This window comes from Buceros rhinoceros, unplaced genomic scaffold (assembly GCF_000710305.1).
Source record: "Buceros rhinoceros silvestris isolate BGI_N320 unplaced genomic scaffold, ASM71030v1 scaffold18731, whole genome shotgun sequence".
Lineage (NCBI taxonomy): Eukaryota > Metazoa > Chordata > Aves > Bucerotiformes > Bucerotidae > Buceros > Buceros rhinoceros.
Window position 1 is genome coordinate 86,923 of NW_010395185.1, and position 24,784 is coordinate 111,706.

The 24,784-nt window shown below is 41.8% G+C and overlaps 1 protein-coding gene across 1 annotated transcript in view; it reads left to right on the plus strand.

The window, feature by feature from the left end:
* Positions 1–24,784, plus strand: part of DPF3 (D4, zinc and double PHD fingers, family 3) — a gene marked incomplete at its 3' end in the record, with an annotated part of 49,318 nt that overhangs the window by 19,555 nt on the left and 4,979 nt on the right. Inside the window, exons 3-6 of the mRNA XM_010145474.1 lie at positions 10,002–10,129; positions 13,583–13,678; positions 14,714–14,752; positions 18,329–18,407. Of these exons, the coding sequence (XP_010143776.1) occupies positions 10,002–10,129; positions 13,583–13,678; positions 14,714–14,752; positions 18,329–18,407 (342 nt within the window). The remainder of the gene's footprint in view (positions 1–10,001; positions 10,130–13,582; positions 13,679–14,713; positions 14,753–18,328; positions 18,408–24,784) is intronic.

Consider the following 24,784-nt stretch of genomic DNA (forward strand, 5'->3'; position numbering starts at 1 on the left):
GTGGTATCTGTGGAAATAGTCTTGTTTTTTCAGTGTTTTGCTTGGCTGGAAAAAAAAGTGTTTAAACCCAGCTTTGTGAGAACCTGTTAAAACACCTTGCATTTTTGGTGCATTTTATTTGTATGTCTGAGTGCTTATGAATATTAAACAAACCCTGCCAAGCTCCAGAGGATAGATGAAGACTATCTCCACTTGACAGATTATGGAAAAGCAGAGGGTACCTTTGTATAGAGTTTGGCCCAAAAGTGTTTGTCATTCCTGGTGAGACAGCAGCGATGCCAAGGGCAGCATCTAGGGTGGTTGTTCCCTATCCCATCCTAAAATCATTGCCACTTTGCTTTGGTCTTTCTGTTGTTGAGTGGCTTATGCAGGCTTGCTATTTACTGAGCCAGGGATGCTGAGCCAGCGGTGCTGAACCAGCTCTGCTTGTAATAGCTGACTTCCTCAGACACTGTGCCATGCAAAAGTGGCCACCCTGCTTCCCAGACCTGCCTGGGTTGCAGAGCACCACCTTCCTGCAAGCGGGAGCTTTGCAGACAGAGATGCGGGATCTAGACTGGGACTGCTGATACCTGGCAGCGCTTTGGGTGCTAAAAAGCCCTGCTGCATCCTTGTTGACGCCTTCAGAGCTGACTGGGTGTCTCTGCCTGCTCCCCAGTGCTTTGGGTTTTAGAAGGACCTCATTAATGGAGTTGCCACACTGTGTGGGCATGTGGAGCCAGCCAGAGCTGAGCGCTGCTCTCGAGCAAATAACCCCCCTTCTGTCCGGAGCATGAGAAAGCTCAGAGCAGGTTCCCGAGAATCATTGCAGGACTCAGATTGGCTTTGGCAGGTTTATCAGCTCTGGCTTAGTGCCGGCTCTGCTAGGCCCAGACTGAATTAATTGGGATGCTTGTGCACTGCAGTTGAGAGATAACTGCATTACAGAGATTTATCTGTTACTGAAGGTATCCCCTCCACTGTCCTCGATAAGGAAGATGGGAAGCTATGCAGAATCTCACAGAATTTGAAGCAAGGTTACAGCATGGTTTTACGCATGGTTTATGTATGAGTTTGCACTCGGTACGAGTGGTTTTATTCAGTGCTGTCACATATGGAAATAGTGCAGTTGATTGCAGTGGAGGTCCCTCCCTGTTACCGTCTGCAGAGCGTACAGTATGAGGGTGACTGGCCCAGCCGTGTGATGTGGAGGTGACTGATGTTTGCTGATAGCTGTCTAGTTACTGGACAGTGATCAGATTCTGGTTCTTCTGGTGGGTCAAAAGGCCCATCCATCTGAGTGAGTGTATCTGTATGATGACTTGCAGATAGGTAGGCCAAGTTATTCTCTTACTCCAAACAGGCTGGAAGCCCTGTTAGAGTGATGCAAAGTCCAAAGAAATAGACTTTGCACTCAGGAATTCTCTCTAAACTGTAGCAGTTACCCAGCCTCTTACATTAATATGGCCTACAGTGTTCCTGATGCTGCAAAGTTCTGGTGCAGAGTGAGCCCATCTAGAACGCAAATGCAAGAGTGACCAGAACACAGATGAGTGCTAGAATAATGTTATTGCATGAAGATATTCCTTTATGATTTGAGCCCTGAGGGTAGTTAACCGATTCAGCATTTAGTGTGATACTGTAATTTGGCAGTCTTTGAGAAGCAGATACAGTATATTATGTATGACAATGATTTATATCTGTGCTGAGAAATAAATCTGTAAAGAACTTCCAAGAGACAACTGACAAGAGGGCTGCGGTTTTTTTTATTGAGAGATTTTATAGAGGCATTCTAGTCTGCCAAAGAAATACAGCTGCTTGTAAAGTCCACATATTTTGATGGTGGGTTAAACTAAGCAATACTTAACCTTATGTTTGAGGGCCTCTGCTGTTTTCTCCAGCCTTCTTTCTCCTTTCTGATGTGTTGTAGCTTTGTGGGATATATTTTAGCTAGGGGCTGATAGACGCTTTCCATCATGGTCTTAAAATTCAAAGTTGTCCTCTGATTTTTCAGCAGTTTAGATTCAGGTTGAGGAATCAAATTATACAGTCCCCCCCATATCATAGCTTCCTCTGTCTCCCATCTCTTCACTTTCTCCCCCTGCTCCCCGATCCACCCTCACCATGAGACTAGCAGCTTTGCAGGAGGAGGTGCTAGGGAGGCATTGGGATTTTCTAGTCTCCTAGTGCTCCCTAGAGCAAGCCTCAGTAGTGCCTAAAATGTGCAACAAGTGTTCACTAATATTTATTTCAGAGCTTTATAAGGATCACATAGCTCGAGCCTGAAGAAGAGTTTTAACTTTATGGCAGACAAACTATTCTTAAAACAAAATGATTTGTTTCCTCAGAAACAAATTTGAGGAAACAAATACTCTCTTGTTTTCAAGTAGTCTTGCTTCTAAAACTGGTTTATCATTTGCTAACTGGATTCTTGTTCTCACCATGACCCTGTTTACATTGAGAGTGCAATAATATACATGAGGTTTGATGGTGGAATTGGTGGGAGAAACAAAGAGTTACTGGAGTAGCCTCACAATCTCCCGTACAGCCATGGCTTTATTGCATCTGACTTGGATTAAAAATAAAGTAAATTTTATGTTTACTAGTCTCTAGGGGCATATGTTTGGCTTTATGTACTCATTGCAAGAGTCTGTGGTATCAGTAGACTTGTCTCAGGGGAGGCCCAGGGCTGCACTGGCAGGAGGTCTTGTGGACCAGGGTTGGAGAGGAGTTAAGTGTAGAACTGGCCCTGACAAGTTTGCTAGAGAGGGGTGCTGAACTGCAGTAGTGTTGACAGAACAGACTGGGATAGCAGGGACCATGGATGGTCAGGATTTAAGCATAACGGAATAACATGAGCATCTGCCCCTGAGATAGCAGGAGGCAGCGCGGTGAAAGAAGAGTTTTGAAGATCCAGATGTGTAGGAGGGTTGAAGATCCATTTCTGTGCTGTGCTGGCAGTGACACGCTTATGAAGAAAGCTTGCAGAGCTCTGCCTTTAGTATACCTGGTTCTGGTCACTGCTGTGACTGCATCGGTTCCAAGGACGCTAACAAATCACTGTACCGGCCATGAACGTAACAAGCAAGCAAGCAAACAAGCTAAGGAGAGTCTGGTTGTGCACACACAGAAAAGCTACAAAATCCAGCTATTCACATAAGGCATTGTCTCCTCTTTCTTTCTTAAGGGATTCCACCCCCCTGCCCCCACCCTTTGCACTCTAACGCTATATTTGTGCCTTGGAGATCTGGAGATGAGCGAATGATGGATGGATGGATGCTGCTTGTCTGGGTTTTTCACCACCATTTCCCCTGGGGCACTCTGTCTGCTGGCAGAGAGCACCATCCCAAAAGATGGTATCTTTGCAAACTCGACAGCTAACAGACAGCTTCTCTCTCTGCATATTTCCCCAAAGAAGAGCAGGCTTAATCTGGTTTTTATATGGCATATTTCATTATAATCTTTTTGACTTCCCATGTTCCCAATACACCATCATAAATAAAACGCTGGGGGTGGGAACAGCAGAGATGCTGAGGCTTCACACTCTTGTGACACTGATAGATTCTCATTTTAAACTGTCATGGGATTTAATTGCTTGCTGAGCCACTGCACTGCACTTTCAGACACATCCTGCCACATCCTCTTAATGAGCTTACTGGCTGCATTCACTCAGCAGTAGTTCTGTTTGCTGTGAATTAGGTGGCTTTTTTAGACCACCTATATGATTTTAAAGAGGTAGTGGTTATTAAGGTGATATCCTTGGATTTATCCATCTTAAACAGCACTTCATGGACTCTTAATATACAGTTTTCTCTGGCACTTTTTATATTCAAAAAAAACCAGCACCAAGAAACAAATATGCAAGAATCTATGTGCAAAGTCAGTGTTTGTCTAAGAGGGTTTTTGGAAGCTGGATTGCTTTGGTTTGCATAGTAGCTGTCTCTGGCGTGATAGATCATGCTGGAACTCACCCAATAAGTATCTCTGTTCCCAATTAGAACTGGAAATGGAGCTGCTTACGAGTGCACAGAGATGATGGCTTGGGTGGCAGCTGCTACTGTGGAGATGGAAATGATCCATTGTAAAACAAATACATTGCACGGTATAGAAAAAGGGATGGTTGTTTTTAATTTAAGAGACAGTGAAAAGTTGCTTAGCTCCCAGTGCGTTGTAAACCAAATGTGGCATATTTAAGGACAGGAATTTGCAGCTATTTTGGTGAATCAAAACTTGCAAAAGCCCACCATTTTGTAGGATTTGCAAAAACGTGCTTCTTTTGGAGGCAGCAGTTCAATAGCACACAGATACAGGAATGATGCTGGCATGGGTGCCCGCTCAGATTCTGCCACCGCGGTCTAAGGACCTTGATAAATAGAGAGGTTGCCGCAATGAGCTGGTAAGCAGAAATAACCGTGTTAATTTAATCACTATGAAAGGGACTCTGCCAAGTTAAGAAACATAAATTTTAATTATATGCACACGCTCACATAGTTGAACTATAATATATTCACAATATTTAGCTGTGACACCAATAATCCTGAGGTTTATTAAAACAGGAAGAATTGCGATATAACGTTTTATTTTTCATTGATGATTTTTGTTGATTTGACACTTCCATTTTGTAAGGTTCTGACTATTTCCTGTATCTCTGTCATGGTTTAGAACCATCTGACAACGAAGCACCATGCCCTCGCTCTCTCACTCTGGGAAGGAGAAGATACAACAGCAAGGTTTAAGGGTCTGGACAAAGGACGGGGAGGGCTCGTTCACCGATTGTGGTCAAGGGCAAAAGACAAACTCGACTCGAGGAAACAAAATCAATTTAATTGAAACAACAAAACCACTACCACATCACCAACCAAATCACAGTAGGACAGTGAGAAAAACAACAGGATCTTAAATACGTCTTCCCCCCACCTCTCTCTTCTTTCCCCTGCCCAGCTTTGCTACCTCTTACCCGCCCTGTGGCACAGTGGGGGCAGAGGATGGGGGTTGTGGTCAGTCCTAGTCCGCTCCACGTTGCTTCTGCTGCTTTTTCCTCTTTCAGGGAAACACTTCTCATAGTCCTACCACGTGACAACGCAGTGTCCCTCCCATGAGAGACAGTTCTCCACAAACTCCTCCAACTCCCGCGGTTCAGTGGTTCACCCTGCTGTCCCATGGGCAGTGGTTCTCCCAGCAATGAACTGCCCCAGCATGGGTCTCCCTCAGAGCCGTGGCCTTTATCAGGAACCTTGCTCCACCGGTGACCTCTGGGGACTGCAAGGCCCCAGCTCCAGCATGGGCTTCTCCAAAGGCTGCACGTGGCCTGCTGTCTCACCAAGGGTTGAAGGGAAATGGCTGCTCCAGGGTCTTCCTGCCTTCTTCCTCACTAAACTGGGTGTTTGTGTGGGTTGTCTCTCTCCCTGCCCTAGACCCCTCCAAACCAAAAGAGCTCCCAAAACAAAGGCCCTTGCCCAGCAGGTTTCCCCTCTTAAATACGTTTATTGCAGAGGCGCTGATGGGCTCAGCCTTGTCCAGCGGTGGAGCCGACCTAGAGCTGGTGCAACTTTCACGGAGCTTCTTATGAGGGTCAATGCCAGCAGCCCCTCTCCTGCTACCAACCCCCCCCAGCTACAAACCCAACACTGTCTCTTACACTAACCAGGTACTATTCAATTTGCAATACTAATCAGAAGGAAATCTATCTTCAAACATTCTTTAAATTTTTATATAAAAGAGCAAGCTGATAGTTGTAGTGCCTTTACTAGTAGTTATTACTTGTAGTAAAAATTATGTTCTCTGAAATTGCAATGTCTGAAGAAGAGTTTGTGATACAAACGAGGAGCTACAATAGGAAGAATTTAGAACAATTAGTGGGTAGCAAATGTTATTACCTATACTTAAAAAGAATTTGGATGTGATTCATGGGTTTAAAGACCCATAAATTCTACATGAACATTTGAGAAATTGATTGAAACAGTAATTAGATACAAGCAGAAAGCACCTGGGAAGTGATGATACAGGTGGTTCTAGCTGACTGCATTTTTTTTCCCTACCAAGGAAAAGCACATCTCACTACTTTGTTAAAATTCTTCACATGGTATGTAAAGGACTAATAGATAACAGGGTTGACAATTTACTTAGACTTTCTGAAAACCTTAGATATGTAATAGGCCTCCAAGGAGAAATAAAGCATTGTCTTGGCTCAAAACTTCCAGAATGAAAGACGAAACAAAGAACAAAATGAAACGAAGAGCTTTCATTACAGAAAGCGGCTAACGGCTGGTGCCTCAAGGTTTGCTGTTTGGTCCAGCGTGGTGTAATATAGTAACGAACAGCTGGAGAGAGGGAGTACCTGGTGAACTACAAAGATTTGCACATAGTGTAAAGTTATTTAGAGCCATTTAGAGTCCAGGGAGGTCTGTGTGTGCCTCCTTGGGGAGATCTGAATGTGCTTGGGGAATGGGTGGCGGGACAGACGTTTTAATTTGTTAGCTGTGTTCGAATGTATTATGGGAAGTTCTTGTCCCTGTTACAAGGTTCCGAATTCTGCTCAGTAGGCAGCTTGGACGCTGCAGGACACTGCCTGAGGAGTAATGTAATGAATATTGTAATGCATTAGTTTAAATGGGGGGTGTGGTTTCATTTGAAAATATTAGGTGCAGTATTAGTCCATTTTTGGGAAGATTATTGAGGAATAAGAGGAAATTTGGAGAGGTCTGACAGGACAACGCCATATGGAAAACCTCCCACAGCAGAGTAATAGAAAAGATTGTGACTGTTTATCCTTGAAATGAGAGAAATAAAAAGAAATTACAAAAAAAGTTTGGTGAGGAACTTCTATTTTCTCCACTTTATAGCAAGAATAGGGGGACAGGCAACAAATAAAGTGAAACACTCCTTTCGAACCACAGTTTAACTGTTGAACTCACTCAGGTGGGAAAACGTTGAGAACACAAGTGTATCAAAATTCAGGAAGGGCTGGGCTGTTCCGTGTGATTCTAGAAAAGCCAGATTTAGGAAAACTGGAGCTGATGCTGCATTTACCCCTCAGGGCTGACCCTCAGGGTGACATGCAGTATTAGGGCAGATTAATCTCTTTGCATTTCTTTCCTGACAGACATTCATACCTTCTTTTGCAGCATCTGATGTGACTGGATAGTGTAGCACAACAAATGTCAAAGCAAAGAGGCAGGTGTGAGGCCATGGCTTAAAATCTCAAGCCTCTAAGAGTCTCTCTGGCCTTGTTTGAAGCTTCTGACCGTGGCTGGTACCTTCATAAGCAGCACAGTAAGTGGAACGGACCCCACCTTCCTTCCAAACAGTAGTTCCTGTGGTCTGGGGGAAGCCTTGATCTTTCACATGAAAACTGCATTTCAGGTGTTGAGCCACATTTTCTGTTTTATTTAGGGTACAGGCATAAGAGGAAAAATACACTTCACATTCCGGATTAGAGTGTGTCTGCCATTTCCCACTTTCTAGAGCTACCTAGGGGTGACCTAGGTAGAGCTACCTCGAAGCTACCAGCAGGGAAGAAAAAGGAGTCTGATGGCAGTCAGCTTAGTGGGCAGATGGGAGGCACCTGCCCTTGACTTTCTTTTTGTTAGATTTCCTGCTCACTCACTTGACTTCTTGATGGCTCGATTTCCCCATCAGTAAGCTGTGCATAAAAGTATTACCTCACCCCATCTTGTCAGTGGGATGTTAAATTTAATAATTAAAAAAATGCTCTGAGAGTTTTGCATGAGAAGCATCCTGGAGTGTTGCTGGTGGGAGGTAGCAGTGCCACACAAAACAAACACGAACACTAAAGGCAGCTGCCAGTCCTTGACCTTAAAGCCTCTGACTCAATGTTCAATATCTTTGGAATGCTTTTACTTTCATATACATTCTACCTACCCCTCACCTCTTCCTTGCTCATTCCCTTTTCTAATGTGTTCTTTTGCTGAGTGTATGGGAATCCAGAGACAGGCATTGCTTGTCACGGTGAAGACGTGTTTGTTTCTGATGCCCTTGAGCTTGCTTGAAGCTTCTTCTCTTGCTGAATGTGTGATGACCCCTTGGGTTTTGCAGTCCCACAGGGTTCTAAATACAGAGCAAATGCCCCTTTTCACCTAAGCACAGGGCTTTGAAACCAAGCCAAGCCCACAGCAAGGGATGATTATGGAGGTTCCTTAGTGACTTTAGATTGAAGTGTTGGGATTTGCACATAAATCGAGTCTAAAATCCCTTCTTCTATCGAAATGTCTGGATTTAGCATCCAGAGGGATGTATTACGAGTTCATATAGGGAGATTCAATCTTGACTTCTCTGTCTTTTTTTATAGCTCAAGTAAGGGAGAAGTTGGAGAAGGTGGCATGAGGGGGTGGGTGTGCAGAGCTTAACGCTGAAAACGAGAGGCCTGGTTGAATGGACTCCTTGTGATGAGAAGGGTGATCAATTCACAGCTGACCCCATCCCATTGTGTGGGTTGTCCTGGGAGTTCCCTTTGAAAATCCCAGTGGTTTGGGTTTCTGCATGGTTTGTACTCAGCCTTTTCCTCCATGAATAGAACAGCTTTTGCTGGAATTTTTGCTGGCTTTTCTGTGGTTATTGGTTAAGCAACGCTCTCTCACTTCAGAAGACTTTAGCAAGCATGTTGTGGAAGCACTGATCAGGGACACTGAATCATTTGCTGGCTTAGAGTTTTTCATATATAGAACAAACATATTCCTGGGATGCAATTGCCCCGAAGAAACAGATCATACTTTACTGTCCCAGGTGGAAGTTTTCATTCGTTATTTGGGTTGCTGAAGTGATTTGGGGCTTTATAAACACACGGATTTCTGTCCTGCAGAGTTTACAACTCCTGGTGATAGAAAGGCAGAGGGCTTCAGGCAGACTGGGGAACACAACAGAGTCCTAAAAGATGAGAAGTGGACAGAGCCGTGAAATAGGGACATCAGATGCTGATTTGAGAGCATCGGTTCTGTACATTATGTCTTTATAAACCTATTGGCCTAGAGGAAGGAATTAATTTTAGAAGGGAGGGAGTATTTGAGAAATCCATAGCTGGCATTGTCAGGTAAAGAGACATTCAGGATGTCTCCCTGCCGTAATGCTACTCTGAATGAACTCCTGCATGAGTGGGATGGAGGCCAGAACCTACAAGAAAAACAGAATTCTTCCCTAGCTGTATTTTAACATCTTGTTAAAATGAACATGCTGTATTTGCCTGTCTGCTGCGCTGCCTCATAATCTAGCAGCAGCATTTGGAAGGGCAACAGGGCTCTGTTCCTTCACTTACATGGCAAGTTGCATCAAGCTTCCCCAGAAGCCCGTACAGCCTCTGGAGTCCTGTGGCCCCAGCCTGCCCCCGAGCCAGCCTTTGGCTCTTCCAACAGCCTCTGGAGGTTGTCCTGTTGTGTGAGCTAGAGTCTGCACTCAGAGCTGCACTGACTGGTGTTTCTTCCTTGGTGTGGGCCAATTTGAAACAAACTGAAGATATTATCTAGTCAATATTGCATGAGAATTCGAGACACATCCCTTTGTTTTTTCAGTTTGAGTTCTCAGTACTGACCCCACACTCTAGCTCCCTGCTTTCCCACACGAGGAACATGCCCTGGTGTAGGAGAATGTTGCTTGAAGCTGTGCTGTGTAAACTGTGCCAATTGCTAAATTGCATTAAACCACTTTTCTGCTTCAGGAGGTCAGCTCTTCATACTTGTTATTTCTGTATCGTAGAAAGTGCTGGTTTTGTTCTTTATTTGAAACAATAAACTTTACAGGGATTTTGCATAAAGGAGAACGATTTTTTTTCTCCTTTTATTTCCTCCTGACACAACATATCCAGCCTTTTTTTCCTGTAAGCAAACACAGTGATTGAAAAGATGCCATTGAAAAGATAGAAGTGAGATCCTTAGCAGTGAAAAGAAGAATTTGATGAACTCCAAGATAGAAACAAGCTAGAAAGTCTGTCAGTCTTCTGCTTGTCATTTTTGTCCTTCTGCTTGTTAGCTGTCCAGGGGAGACACTCACGGTGAGCGTGTTTTGTTTTTCAGAAGTTGATCTGCCACTGAAAAAAGATGGGTTCACCTCAGAAAGTACAACTCTGGAAGCCTTGCTGCGTGGAGAGGGAATAGAGAAAAAAACGGACACTAAAGAGGAAGACACTATACAAGAAATCCAGGTGAAGGAGAGCCCCATGGCCGGAGAGCAGGGCTGGATTTTACCGTTTGTCTCTCTGCCTAGCAGATTTGTCCTGTGGCAGAACAGTGCATCTGTTGATAGTTGTGTCATTCCACTGTCAAAATGTTATCAAACCACTGTGCTACACTGTGATGCTCAAAATGAACTTGGGATCTCACGCACTTCTCCTAACACAAGAATCTCGGTCGTTTGGCTGTGTTCTACAAAGCTCCTGTGCTGGAATTTGTTTTGCAGCACTAAGAGGCAATTACATATAAAAGTGACAAGCAGAGATGTGTCCCAATCATAAACTGAATTTTAGTGCCTCATGTTTAAAGAGAATTTGGTCATGGATTTGAATATGGATTCACTGCTTTTGACTGTAGACAAAAACATGTCGTTGCCATGCCCGGTTTTTTTTTTTCCTTTTTTCTTTTTCTTTTTTTTTCCCCTCATACTGAGAAGCCTTCAGGAAGTATAGAAGCAATATAAATAATTAAAAGTATTCTAATCTTAATTATCTCAGTTATGCAGTGATGCAGGTATGGGAAGTATTGCCTCCCCAAGTATTATGGTTAGAAAGTTATTTGTCAAGATTCTCTGTCATTCTTTAACAGTTAAAAATAGAAATACATTTGTGGGTCTGTCATAGAAGGTACTCAACCAATATGAAGAATTCTTATATAAGAGCATGTGACTTTATAAAGACATCTTCAATAGCTAGAAAAGCAGGCCTTTCCCGGGGAGCAGCAGCACATCTTTGGAGATGCTAAAATGCTATGAGTCTATTAGTGATTTTTAGCAAAAGCCATTGGCAATGTGTCAAACTTGGTAATTTTGGCTGACATAGAAAACATTGTATCTATACCTAAAACTAGTAAAAATTTGAGTGGGCAGCCCCATGCCAAATGAAACAGAAGAGCATGGAAATAAAATCTTTATTACTTGGAGCTCAGTTCTGTTGGTCAGTTTGCTAGACAATTAAGGGCAGCAAAATTAGTTCTCCCATTCCCAGTTACAGAGGTAAAGGAGCACCAGCAAAGAGGAAGTATCCCTTATGCTTATGGACTGGGGAAAACTTGGCATGAGGCCCACTCTGTGTTCCCTTCTTCAGTGCTAATCCCGACCTATTAAGCTGAGAGCCCTAAAGCTCTGTTTGTACCTGCTCTCAGGGTCACAAAAAGTCATGGTGCGGCATCTTTAGGAGGTAGACAGGTGCCTTTGGATGTTGCTGTGTGATCTGAGCTCCCAAATTATCCCCAGTTTCTGTCAAGGAAAGAAACTTCAGAGATGGTGGAACAGACACAAGTCTGAGTTTGGAGGAGGGGGGGTGCAAAAATATTAAAATAGTTTTCAGCTAAACTGCTGTAGCTGTGGCCTGTCACTGGATGGTAGTTTCATCAGAACAGATGCAAAAGGCATGTCTTGCTGTTGTTTCTTATGCAAGTACAGCTCATCTGGACTCAGTCCGTTCCACAGTGATTGTCGAAGCCTTTACTGGGAGCCACCTTTCAGCGTGTACTTCGGCGCCTGGCAGCTAGATGATGCCAGATCAAAATCACCAGTGCCTTTTACCCATATGACAAATAAAAGAATGCAAATCTGTCTTTTGTTCCTCTGCACGCCCTTCTGTGCTGTAACTTGAAAGGGCCTGGCATCAGTGGTGTGGAGAGTGAGCGGGTGAGATAGACATAGTTGTAATTCCACCTCAGTCCCAGCCTCTTACCACCCTCTCAAATTCTTAGTATCTGTCAGGAGAAGAAGACTTGGTGCTTAGCTGTACTGAAGAACATTGGGATGGGAAACTGGTTTAGAAAGACAGAATAGGAAAAGTTACTTTGCTTAAAAAGGGTAAATAAATGTTCCCTGGCTAAATGGACGCAGTCATTGAGACCTGCTGTGCAGGTGGTATTCAACAGGGTTGAGGGTTTTGCCCTCTGGTAAATCAATATTGAATGTGGGTCTCCATTGCTTGCTGGAGAAGGCTCAGAATAGCCTTCTGACCATGCATCAGAAAGGCATGAACAATCCCTTCTATCAAGGATTAACATCATTACTCTGGCAGTATCACAAAATTCACACTTGGTTACTCATCTCTTTCCTAAATTGGTGCTGCAATTTTAGACAAAGAAGTAGTGGCTCATAATATTTCTCTGAACTGCTCTCCTGTAGTATCGTTTTTGTAAAGTAGCTCCTTCCCCTTACACATACAATATGGTTTCAGCCTTCTCTTTTTTTTGGAGATGCATTTAAATATGAAGCAATGTGAAAATGTAAACTCTTATGAGTGAATTTTCTTATTTTCTTACATACTACTAGTCTCCTCATGTACAACATTTTCGAAGTGCTTCAGTTTCCTCAGATGAAGTCAATTAATGTATGCGATTGCATTAGTTTTGAAGAAACACTTTATGCATGCGGAAATTTGTTTAATTTTACATCCTCTGGAATTTAGTACTTTAGTATTATGTGAAATTGTATTTCATGATGGTCTGACCTCATTAATAGTCCCCAGAGATTTAAAAATAAAAGGAGAAAAAACCAGATGAAGACTTGATCCTCTACCATGTTCTAAACGTTGATTGTACTTTTTAAAACGGACACTGTCCAGTATTAGTTTTAGAAGTTTAGCTGACAAAATAAGAATAAACTTGCATAGTTGGTCTTCCAAGTACAGGCTGTTTAAAAAGTGAAATTTCTGTTGTAGTCTTTCCCACAAATTCAGAATTTGGTGTTTGAGGTATAAAGCAAGGAGAGAAAGCAACTGTGATTTGCTCCTGTTCTCCCTCTGCTGGCTCTCAAATAGCTGTTAAGTAGAAATTATAGGGAAGGGGCAAATACAGTAAGAATGAAAAACCTCCCCGTCGGTTCAGTGTCACTGATTTGAATCTGCATGATGGCTGCATGTTGTAATTTAAATGGGTGGTGGCAGGGCAAGGACAGTGATTTCAGCTAGGTCCCTTACAAAGGGGACTGCACCACGAATGGCACGAGTGGCTGGGGCCCATTTCTTTATTTCTAGCAGACGTGCCAAGGGTTGAGGGGATTTCAGTGGGACTTCTTTCCACGTTAGTGGAGTGATAATTTGTCTTGCCTTTGTCCATGCGATATCTGACTTGTGCATGTTTTCAGGGTGGCCAGCAGTTATCCATACTTACACTTGTGCTCCTTTGGGATATCAGTGCTCAGCAATGCCACTTTTATTTCTTAAGGATTTTTTTGTAGTTGAATGATATTCTGGTAGTTTTTAATAAGAAATCCCTGGAGAACTGAGGGTGGAAGGGAAAGAAAATTTTGCTTTAGTGGAAAGAAGTAGGGGTTCTGGGATTTGATCTGGCATTGTATCATTAATCGACTGTAATTTAATAACCTGCAGGCTCTGTGGTAAAGAGCAGCAGTTGGTTCTATGTGTCATCTTTCCTTCTAACCATTCTTGTTTATCGTTCAACCACAGAGGGTTTTAGAAAATGATGAAAATGCAGATGAAGTGAACGAGGAAGAGGATTTGGAAGAAGATATTCCAAAACGAAAGAACAGGCCTAGAGGACGGGTAGGTGGAGAGTTTACTGGAATGGAAAAGACGGAAGCAAACCTCTGCTTTCTAGTGTCTATCTGTCACATTTATTGAATACACAAAGTGTATATTCATGAATCTATGACAACGATAACACTATAGGTAATTTGCAGTCATATGGTCAAAGATTTAAAATATTTTTTCAGTTTATTTTTGTGAATTACTATGAAAAAAGACTATTTTGAGAGCAAAAATTTGGGGTATATTTGTTATAGTGTTGTATTTGCAATTGCAATGTAAACTGTCATAGCTATGATGGCATCCTGCTATTACAATGTTCTTACTTTAAAACAACATTTAGTAATTATAGAAAAGCAACAAAATTGGTCATCATAGCCCAAAAAATTATTAATAAAAGTAGTTTGAACTGCGTTAATATGTTTTATGGCTTTCTCCAAGGTAGCACTTTGTGGCTGACATTGGCTCTCTTGAGCCCATGGCAAATCTTCCGTTTGCTTAAAATAGGCAACATTTTAGGGGAGTTTGTGTCCCTTCTCTTACCTAAGGGGTCTTTTCACAATTTCAGTAGAGTACCAGTTAAATAATGAGGCCAACATTTTAAAACTGGGAATCAACATTTTCCATGGTGGCCCCATAAGCTAGGCATCTAAATGAACGTGAACACGATTCTCAGAAGTTTCGAGCATTTCCATCTCTCTTTGGCTCCAGCGGATGCTGCAGGGACACAGGAGCTCTAGAAGTACCTTTTGATGTGTTCGTAGGAGTCAAGCAAGAAGGGCCACATTTTAGGCCGAATGAGCAGGATATAATAGCTTCTGAATAAGAGAGAGACATGAAACCACATGGAATACTTGCAATGTACTTATGCATCAGATCCTTTCCTTTGTTTTCTTCTGTGTTGTGTTGTGTCAGTTTTCTGCTCCTCTTTATTTTGGAGCTTAAGTCCTTTAATATAAGATCAAAGCACTTTAATAATTGGATAAGTATATATTTCACCTTCCTTATTCTCAAAATCACCTGAATCAGTTTCTTTCTTTCTTTCTTTCTTAGCCAAAGACCCCCACCTGGAAAAAAATTTTCCAGAAAAATGTAAGTTTCAGAAAATTTGTATGAACTAGTAACCAAACCCAGGAGTTAGAATCGATACATGCACACAAGCTTGACTGTAGTGATCAACCAATATTCCAGGCTAATAACTCTTATCTAATAAGTTGCTCTCACATTAATTGAACGTGCTGGCTAGGGTGAGTGAAAGGGAGTGAATAGAGAAATGGGATGTACTGCTCTGAAGAAGGGAACTTGCTGTATGCGTATATCCCAGGTCTACACAAACAACGTCCTGAGGTTACTTTTGTATGCAAAGTTTTACTCCCCTGTTCAGGAAACCGTTTCAGAATAGCTGTGTTACTTTTTCTCTGCTATTGTAGGGAAGGGAGTTAGAGGGTACTAGATGTCCCATTCATTTAAAAGCTTAAATTTATGTCTTATTTTCTGCCCTAAAACCAGCCCTTATTAAGTAGAGGAAGAGCAGGATCTCTTGCCTTTTTCTTGCAACCAACTCGTGCTCTGCTAGTGCCCTGGCTTCGTTCAGTGCAAAAAAGAGAAGACTGAAGAGTGCCCAATACTTTGAGCAATTTTTGTTTTTATTTGATGGCATCAATAACCAAAGTAAAATGTGGTATAAATTAGGATTTCAAAATCAGGGCCAGATTCTGTAGCTCTTGAAAACTGGTATCCCTGAGTTGCATCTGGTCATGAGCGTTCTGCCACACTTTGAACCGCCCGTTTCTAACGTGAGCCTGAGCCAGTGTAGGAAATTGAGGCTAAGGATTTGAAATTAGGGGACATGGAACCTGGGCAGCACTGTTTCCAGGAAGGAGTTGGTTAGCGTATTTTTAGAGGGCAGAAGAGGGCAAAGACACGCACTAGGTCCTGCAGAGTGTAGCCTTTGGTGATTGAGAGAAGGAGTGAGAAGGGCTAACAGCATTGATGCAGGATTAATGCGACAGAATTACTGCTCTGGACTTTCCAAATTGCACATGTCCCTTCTCTTCCCTACAGCACAATTTTATTTTTAATCCTGGACTCTCCATCTGTCCCTCTGGCTGCTTCAGGGCTGCTTTGAGGCTGCTGTGCCATGGCTGCCAGAGCTCACGTGCAAAGTCTCATAGTCTTTGCTGCACCCTGTCAGGAGAATTAAGGCAATTGTGGATGACTGAATTCAACAGACTGGAGTGCGGACAGCAAGCACAGGGCACTCAGTTCAGTGCCTCTGGGGCAGCCGCTCGGGTTGCTATCGAGGGTAGCCCTGAAATTGTGGGAGCATCAGGAAGGACTCTGAAGGCTGAAGAGATCCATTTACAGAAGGAGCTTTTTAGTATCTTTGCTGGACAGGGAGAATGTGGTGGAGCTGGGAAGGATAGTTTGCTAGGAGATACGAGAGGAATGCAGCTGCACCTGTACTGGTTGTCTGCTCATCAGCTGCATGTCCCACGGGACAATTTAGAAAGCCAAGTCCATTGAAAGTCATTGACTTGAAAAGTCTCCCCCTGTGTGTTCAGTGCATGAAAAAGTATGTCTGACACGTGGTCGTGGTCATGACATGAATGTTGTACCCTTGTGTTTCTGTAGAGAATGGTTTGAAGTGAAACGGCTGGCTAGAAGACTAGTGAAACATCAAGTAACAGAACTTAAATTACCGTCCTATCACAGGTGCCTGTGAAAAAATAGTACCTTCTTACTCAACAGATCCGTTCTCAGTGCGTAAGCAGAGTCAGACCTACTGACTATTGACAAAAATAAGACTTTACAGGGTTTTCACGGCCCTGAAAAGCCAGTGCAGCTGGTAGGATAGGGAAATTAGATCATAATCCAGGTACCAACAGAAATATTTATGAAGGGCCAATTACTTGTCTCTGGGAAGACTCTGATGAGCTGAGGGTTGTATAGGAGCTGCCATGGACTGCAATTGAGCTTGCAGCACATTTTGCAGTAGTGAGGGAAGAAAGGAACCAGCCTGGGACTGATTTCATAGCCCAGAGGGGGTTTACAGAGCTGGCAGTTAGAGAGAATATTGCAGACTAGTAAAATGATTTTATGTGATACGGTCAGTGAAGTAGCTTCCACCAAACAATTGTTGCTGGGGCATTTTCCGGGGTGATACTGCTTTCCAGTTCACCTTTACAAATCTCACTATGCATGTGCATTCCGATCTGCACAGAGGTCTTTTGCAGAAGGCAGATCTATTACTTGTCATACCTAACAGTATTTGCCTCATCCAAACAGCTGCAAATCCACGTCTTTCATTCAGGACTGTGTGAAGAGTCAGAGCTGAGCAAGCCAGGGAAATAATATGTGAAGTTTTTATAAATCCTCATTCTGACAGACTTTGGCAGACCAGTGTAAAACTGTTTCTTGTTCCTTCTCTCTAGATGTCTGATGGAATGCAGCTCAAATAGTGCTAGTTCAGTCCTAAATCCACAGAAGAGGGACAGAGCTCCTATGATTCCTTTGTGTTTGGGCTACTAATATTCTCAGAATTTTTACATCTTCTCTAGCTTTACTTGACAAAGCTCTGTCCCTTTCTTATTTTCATGTACAAAAGCTCAAAGGATTTGAGTCAGGTGGTCCTGTCTAGGGTGAGAAATATCAACAGTTTAATAAGAGGAGCAGCAGAAACGGTTTTGTGGCTTTCACCCAGGAATAGAGTAGCTGGCAGAATTAGTAAAGGGCAATCTAGCCATCCACCTGCAGCTCACTTCCTCAAAGAAAGATCAAGTCTAAAATTATTGTCATCTATACACTGTACATTAATGAACATGAAAGAATCGAAGGCCTTGGCTCAGTTCCCAGTTCTACATCACAGCCTCCACCACTGGACAGATATGAGCTGTCCCCTTGTTGGCATCTCAGCTGAGAAGGGTCAGGACAAAGTAACTTTGATGCTGAATTTCCCTCTTTCCCCTGGAGCTCAGAACGGAGCAGACTGTGCTGCAGAGAAACCGAGCTTTTCAGTTTCCAGGGCTGCCAATTTGTAGGAACACGGAGCTGCAGAGAGCCCTGGCTGGGTAATCTCCATTCTCCATTACTGCAAGTAGCCACGTTACCTAATCTTTTCCACTAACTGACCAAAGCTCCATTTTATAATTAGCCATGGTATCTTTGTTCCAGAAGGCCATTTCAAAACATTGCGTTTCAGTTGGAAAACAAAATGAAACAAAACAAACAACACCCCCCCACCCTGAAAATTCTAAAGGAAATAATTTTACCTCTGTTTTCTTTGGGGCCTATTTTCTGGCTGATTTAATGGTTCTATTTATCTAACACCTGTTCATCTATTCAATCGTTCATATTCAGTTAAGCAAGGTATTTAAACATCTTCAGAAATGAATGTGTAATGATACTCGGCTGAATGTGTGTTGGCAGTGACCTTCTGCTGTGGATGAACAGTTTGGGTTGTCTGTGGAGGGGGTCTCCACTGAATTACAAGGTCCATTAACAGGGTGCATATCTTAGGAGGTGAAGGGTCAAGGCCACCCTTGACAAACCTGTATGGAAGCTGAGGATTTGTGTAGTTTATGTTGCACATTCTTCATAGGAAGGTGAGGGGCACAAGGACATCTGAGGGGCAATGGAATAATGTTAATGATCCTCTTGTCCTTGCAGGCTCGGGGATCTGGAGGTGGCAGGAGACGGAATGATGCTGCCTCCCAGGATGATCATGACAAACCCTATGTTTGTGACAGTAAGTAGCATCCAGACAGCTGATTTTGCTTCCAGCCTAGTCCTGCCAGCTCAGTGCACTCAGGGCTTCATCTTTTCCCTTCCAGCAAAATATTCTGCTTCTCTCTGACTTGCATGTTTGCCACCTGCTGCTGCTTCTCTTGGTGTTTTTGCATGAAGGAAATGAAATTAAGTCCTTGGCAAGACTCCACTTCCCTTTGCTCTTTAATAAATCACCTCTTATATTTTCTTTCTCTTTCTCCTTCTCTTTTTCTGGCTTCTCTGCCTTTTGTCTTCCTTTCCCGCATGTGAGATTCACCCTCTATTTCTTTCTCTGTTTCAGATAGTTACAAACAAAAGCATAACTCAAAAATCTCCGACAAAGGTACTTCACCCTTGTTGTATCTCTTCATATATTTGGTGATTCTCTTTCCTTCAGTCCTTTCAAAATCTCACTGGGCTAAAATTTGAAGGTCTTATTCTCATCCTTCACTCAGAAAGTAGTCTTGTGCTGTCATCAGGAGTTGAGCCCTCCTAAGAAACAAACACAACTGGAACACTTTGTTTTGATACATATTCCCTTTGAATAGAGCCACGCTGTTTGACCTCTCGCAGTGGGACTGCAGGTGAAGTAAGGCATTGCTCCAACTGAAAAGTTGTACCAGAGCCCAATGCCCAAATTGAAGAAGGACCCCAGAGTCCTAGTATGAGGAAAGAGTCCACTGTCTGATAGACATTGTATTTTTTTTTACAGTCTAATCCTTGGTGCTTTCCTCCTTCTTTTGATACTCTTTTTTGCTTCATTATGCCATTTCCGTGAAGGCCACTTATCTTACCCACATGCTTTTAAGATCACACATCTTAAGGCTTACTGTAGAGTGTACGTGCAATAATAATTTGTCCTACTATGTGCCTTCTATCCTATAAGACAATAACCAAAGAAAAGTTAATAAAAGTAGGAGAATAGCAGGAGGTCTTCACTTCTGTGATCAAAAACCATTTGAGGCCAATTAGAATTCTCTTTTCTCCACTGTCCTGTCTTGCAATGTTACTGACCTTTAAAGACCAACCATCACTATGTCAATCTATGGGAGTATTTTTAAAAACATGAAGAAATGAGGAACATACACAGCAAATGAGACCTGCATTCCATGTGATCAAATCGTATTCTTTTATGGTGAGACCAGGTGACTCTGCACAGTACAGTGAAGGACATGTTGGGTATTTTGCTCCAGCAAAGTCAGTGTTCTAAGGGCGAGAAGTAGAAATGGAAAGACTTGCACATGAATGGGAGTGTCTGAACATGTGATCAAGGAGGAAGAACTCTTTAGGATATGAAGAGTCAGGAGATTTCTGCTCTGGTTAAATAGCTATCCTTGTGTGTTGGAAGAACTAAAATGTGTCTTCTAAGACTCCTCTCAGAGCCCAGTATGTATCTTGTTGAAATCCACAGCTTTCCTCTGCTGGTATATGCATAACCGTCTTTATCTCTTTTCTGGAACATCCTTCTAAATCCAAGGACACTTGTCAGTGGCAGTAATTTTGAACACAATGACTCTTTATTGTCTGATCTTGCTTTGCTTTTGACTCTTACAAAGCACCTACAACATGCAGAGTAGTTATTTTCACAAAGTAGATAAAACATCTAAGCTATCAAAGCAGGCGGCAGAAATCTGGGCTGAAGTCAAGGCTCTGGTACATTGTTGTACTGATGGAATTTTGCCTTGGCTTACATTTTGGAGCATAAATTTCCTCTTTGGTTTTGGAAATATAAACTTTCCTATTTCATTTGGCTGACACCTTTCATTTTTAGGAAACTTATAGTTAGAGGTGAGTCATGAGGAGTTTTGGAATCCAGGCTTTACACAGTGACTCCTCCTTCTCCACTGTAGATAGCTGAGAAAAGAGTTATGTGGTAGCAGAACTTTTTTACCTGCCTGTCGAGCAGAAAGAAAGAACCGTCCCAATTGTGATGCCATCATCCTGAAGTAATATCCTGCCCCTGTTAATTTTCTGTAAAAATATTACATACAATTCATTGTGAAAAATCGGCTTAAGTTGAGGCCTGTTTCCTGCTTGGTGGATTTCTTGAATCAATGTCTTCTTTGAAATTATTTGCTAAATATCTTTATAGATAAATCTCAGTCTAAACATGGTAGGTTAGAAATTGGTCTGCAGTACTCATTGTGCAGATATTTTTGGCAGATAGTTTTGTTTCACATGGAAACATGCAGGTCAAAAATAGTGAATCTTTTTCCTGATTGGGAAAACATGATTCCTACAATCACATTATTGGTATAAATATTTGCTTTAATGGGTTGACACTTTACTTTTTCTGTATATTATTTAATTTACCTCCAGGTTTCTTTTCTCTGCAAGTATTCTGACATTTGAATTTGGAAAGTGGCCACAAAGAAGAAAGCGCATCTAAACCTAATTAATTTTCTTATTTAACTGCATGGGCACAAAAAATGATTTGTGGTGAAGGACTACTCTTCTCTTTTTTCATAGTCACACATTCATATTTATGGGAAAAAAGAATATATCACCAGGTTTCATAAGTAATGAGAAGGTTGTGGGAAAAAAACTAGTCTGTGTGTCAGTAAGCTAATGCAGGTGTACTACCCAGCTGACACTGCCCGTTCTATCGGAAGATAGCAAAGCTCTTTCTGAAAAGCCTGCCTGTTTCTGGAAGAGGCATTCAGCTATACACCAATATTAAACCTGGTCCCAATGTTAAAACTGACTGGAAATGTGGAATTTCTATATAGAGGAAGGTTTTCAAAGCTCAAACTGTTTTGTCATCTTGTGTTTTTAAGAAAAGGTGGTTGGTTGATTCTTTTGTGGAATTGAAATATTCTAAAATACTTCAGTTGATTTTATTGAGCATATACTGTATCAGAAGTGCAGAATAAAGTGTTTGACCTGTCAAATCATTGACAAAATTGCAAACATAATAATGAAATGCCTTGTTCCATCAAATCAACAAGTGGAAAACAAGTTGGTCAGATTTTCAACCAGTTGCATTGGATAGTGTTTTGCCTTGGGCTCCCTTGGGATAGATGCTTGGATAATGATAATGGCCTGGTGTGAGCTGGGTACAGGCTGGGAATGGTCACACAGCCGAATGGGTCAGCTGCTGTGTGAGAGCAGACCCAAACGTCCTGTGAATACCTGGCTGGGAGATAGAGCAGGTGCCTTAAATCACAGTGAAAAGTAGGGCTTGAGGAGCAAAGTGAAGCCTTGGTGTCAAGCAAGAGAAGTGGAGAATAGCCCCCATAGCTGTTCATGATAAACCGGGCACGCGATTTTTAAAGGAGGGAGGGAGTGAGGGAATGTAATAAGAATTGGTGTCATGCTGTTGTTAAACGATCAGCTGGGGAACTGCCAGTTCTACCACAGCAGTCTTCTTAAAAATCTTTCCACTACTTTAATATTGTTTTCATATAATAGCAATAATAAACAATTAAATAATAAGCAAGTGAAATTATTTACTAATTTTCTTTTAAAAGAAAAGCTTCTCTGAAGTTTTATCTAGCAACTTGTATTATGGTTTAAAAGTTGCAATCCGTTGTAGCACCTGAGTTTCATGACTCTAGATGTCTACTTCCTTTAGCTAGAGAGGTTAGTTTTGCTGTGTCTCTACAAGCTATTAACTTTCCTGCTGTCCATCCTCATTTGTCTGTTTTTGTTCTTCTCATGTTCCCATGGAGACTTACCTATGTGCATACGTGCAGCTTTGATTTCTGTCCCTCTATCTATGGGAGATTTCCCTTGCCCATCTGTAAAAGGAGTTATTTCTTTCTTTTCCTTTTACCAATATGTCCTCGTCTGCTCTTAGTTTTATTCCTGTATAAACTGCTATTTTATCGTAACAACTTACATTTGTATCAGATCGTTCATTCATAGTCCCTCTGAGGCTGAGATGTGCATTCACATCCATTCCCTGTGCAAGATGAGGATTGACTGAAACCTTCCTATGATCTCTGCTGGATCAGTGACTAATGCAACCTTGCGTGTACCTAGAGAGGCTGATGCTGTAGTCTTTCGTAAAAGCTGATTCTTTTGTCAAAAACTTTGTTTTCAGGTTTCTCTATTTATTTAACCTGAATTTTCTCTGCTGCAGTCTAAGACCAGCAGTTTGTGCTCTGTTCTTAGTGGATAACAATGTCTTCTTTCTATGTCTGTAGACAGTTACTGGGGCTTCTTTCAGCTGTGTTTTCTTCAGCTCTTACTAAGTTTCTTTTCTCTGAAAAATCTCCAGACAGTCTCATTTAAGTAGCAGTGGCCAGAACTAAGTTGCATGTGCTGTTCTGAAGATAGCAGCAGTTCAGAGGAGGCAGGGATGATACATTTACCTGTAACTTACATTCACTTACAGAACCTGGGTTTACGCGACTTGCCCTGTTAGGGGTCTATGAGAGGTACAGAGACAGCCGACCAAATAGGGTGTTTAGGAAACCTCTTTCCACTGCAAGGTACTCCTCTTCAGTGCTGGGTCATGTTTCAGCAGTAAAGGCATTTGCATCCTTGTCCACCATATGAGTTCATGTATAATATCCCCTGTTGTAACTTCCTGTTCTTTCGCTGTTCATACCTTTTCTACTCAAATAATGTGTATCTATCATCTTCAGTTTCCTCATTACACTGCTTTGTCCTGTTTATACTGTGTTTTATTTACTTATACTAGATTTACATTTACTGATTATGTAACTGTTTGAAAGAATTCTTTGATTAATGAAGCTCATATGATGTATTTTTATTATTATTCAAATATTTTCACCAACAGTCAGTTCTCCACATGTTTGATTCTTTCACTCTCTATTCCACCCTCTAAATTAATGAAAGAAACAGAGGCAAACATTGAGCCCAAAACGGACTCCTTCAGAAAGGTGCCTTGTGAAGTTTTTTAAAAAATTAAGATCCTAATTCTTACTGATTTCAGCGGGAGATGATAGCTCCTGAACTGCTGAATATCCCAATAAGTTCCGATCTCCTTGTATTGTGCCTACAGATGATATAAGTGTCCCTAAGTGGACACTTTGAACTTGATGTTGAACCACTGATAATTATTTGGAATACAGTTTTGTTTTTGAAAATGCTCGACTCTACATAGCTTTAAATATCCTCCTGCTTTTTCTTTAAGCAGGGCACTGAAATTTCATTATTTTGGGGTTAAATTTTTTCTTCCTCATTCACTTTCTTCACTAAACTTATTGTAGGTTCTGGCTGGAGCCTTCAGGTAGTTTAAGTGATTTAAGATTAACAGATTCCACTGAGTTTCAATGGGTACCAAGGTCCTGTCTCTTTTAGCTTCCTTAGAAAATCCCAGTTACATGTTATATTATTTCAGCATGATTTGACAAATGCAATTCCTTGAAGCCTGTTCTTTGGGAACTATTTTATTGTATATGTTCACAAAGTGACAGCTCTACTAATTACCTTGCTAACTTCACCTGCCTTCTTTCTCATCTCCTTGAAATGGACCTGATCCTGTCACTCATTTTAACGAACATCTCATTAATTCTCTGGGAGATTTGCTGGAATGCTAAAGGTCTACAGGATAAACCACGATTTAGCTTGGTTTTTTACCTGAGACTTAATCTGTTGTCTTAATTCTTAGAGATACCATTAGAAACCAACACTACTAACTCCTGCTCCTTAGGACAGACCTTTGGGTAAATATCAAAATGACAAGATGAATTGAAAATACTTTGATTATAGCATTATGTTTTTACATGCTTCTCATAAATCTCCACCATGACTTCAGCTTCCCTTTAAACTATTAGCAGTTTAAGCCCTAAATCATCTGCTGGTATTATCCTTTCTAGTGAATGCCTAAGCAGATAATAAGCAATCAGATCTAGAATAAGGTGATTGTTCAGATGAACCCAACAAACAGCTCTCCCACAATAGCTGCTGTACTTGTCATTCATTGGCTACATTATTGGTAGAAAAGCCAAGAGAGGCAAGGACATTTTTTTTTTATTTCGAATAATACAGGTCTGGGGTAGAGCACATGGTAAGAGGGGAGCAGGGTTGACCCTGATAGTTGAATGTTTCCTACTCATATAGTCTACCTGTTTTCTCCTTTACTCCCACTAGCAATTCATTTATTGAAATGTGGACATATATATTGTTGACCTGTGCATGTTTTGCGCTGGAGTTCAATGTTCCTGTGATCTTAATGTGGCAGGTAAATTCTAAGACTTGTCTTCTGAGGGCACTGAAACAGGACTATTTACTGTCTACAGAAAATCCCCTATGGAATGGGTTATGAAATAGCTGCTCTAATACCATGATCAAGGAAGGACAAACACAATGCCTTTCCATCAGTGGAGGTCAAAATACACTGTTAGCATTTAAGATCTCTAGATGTGCCGGAGTGCAGACAGAGGA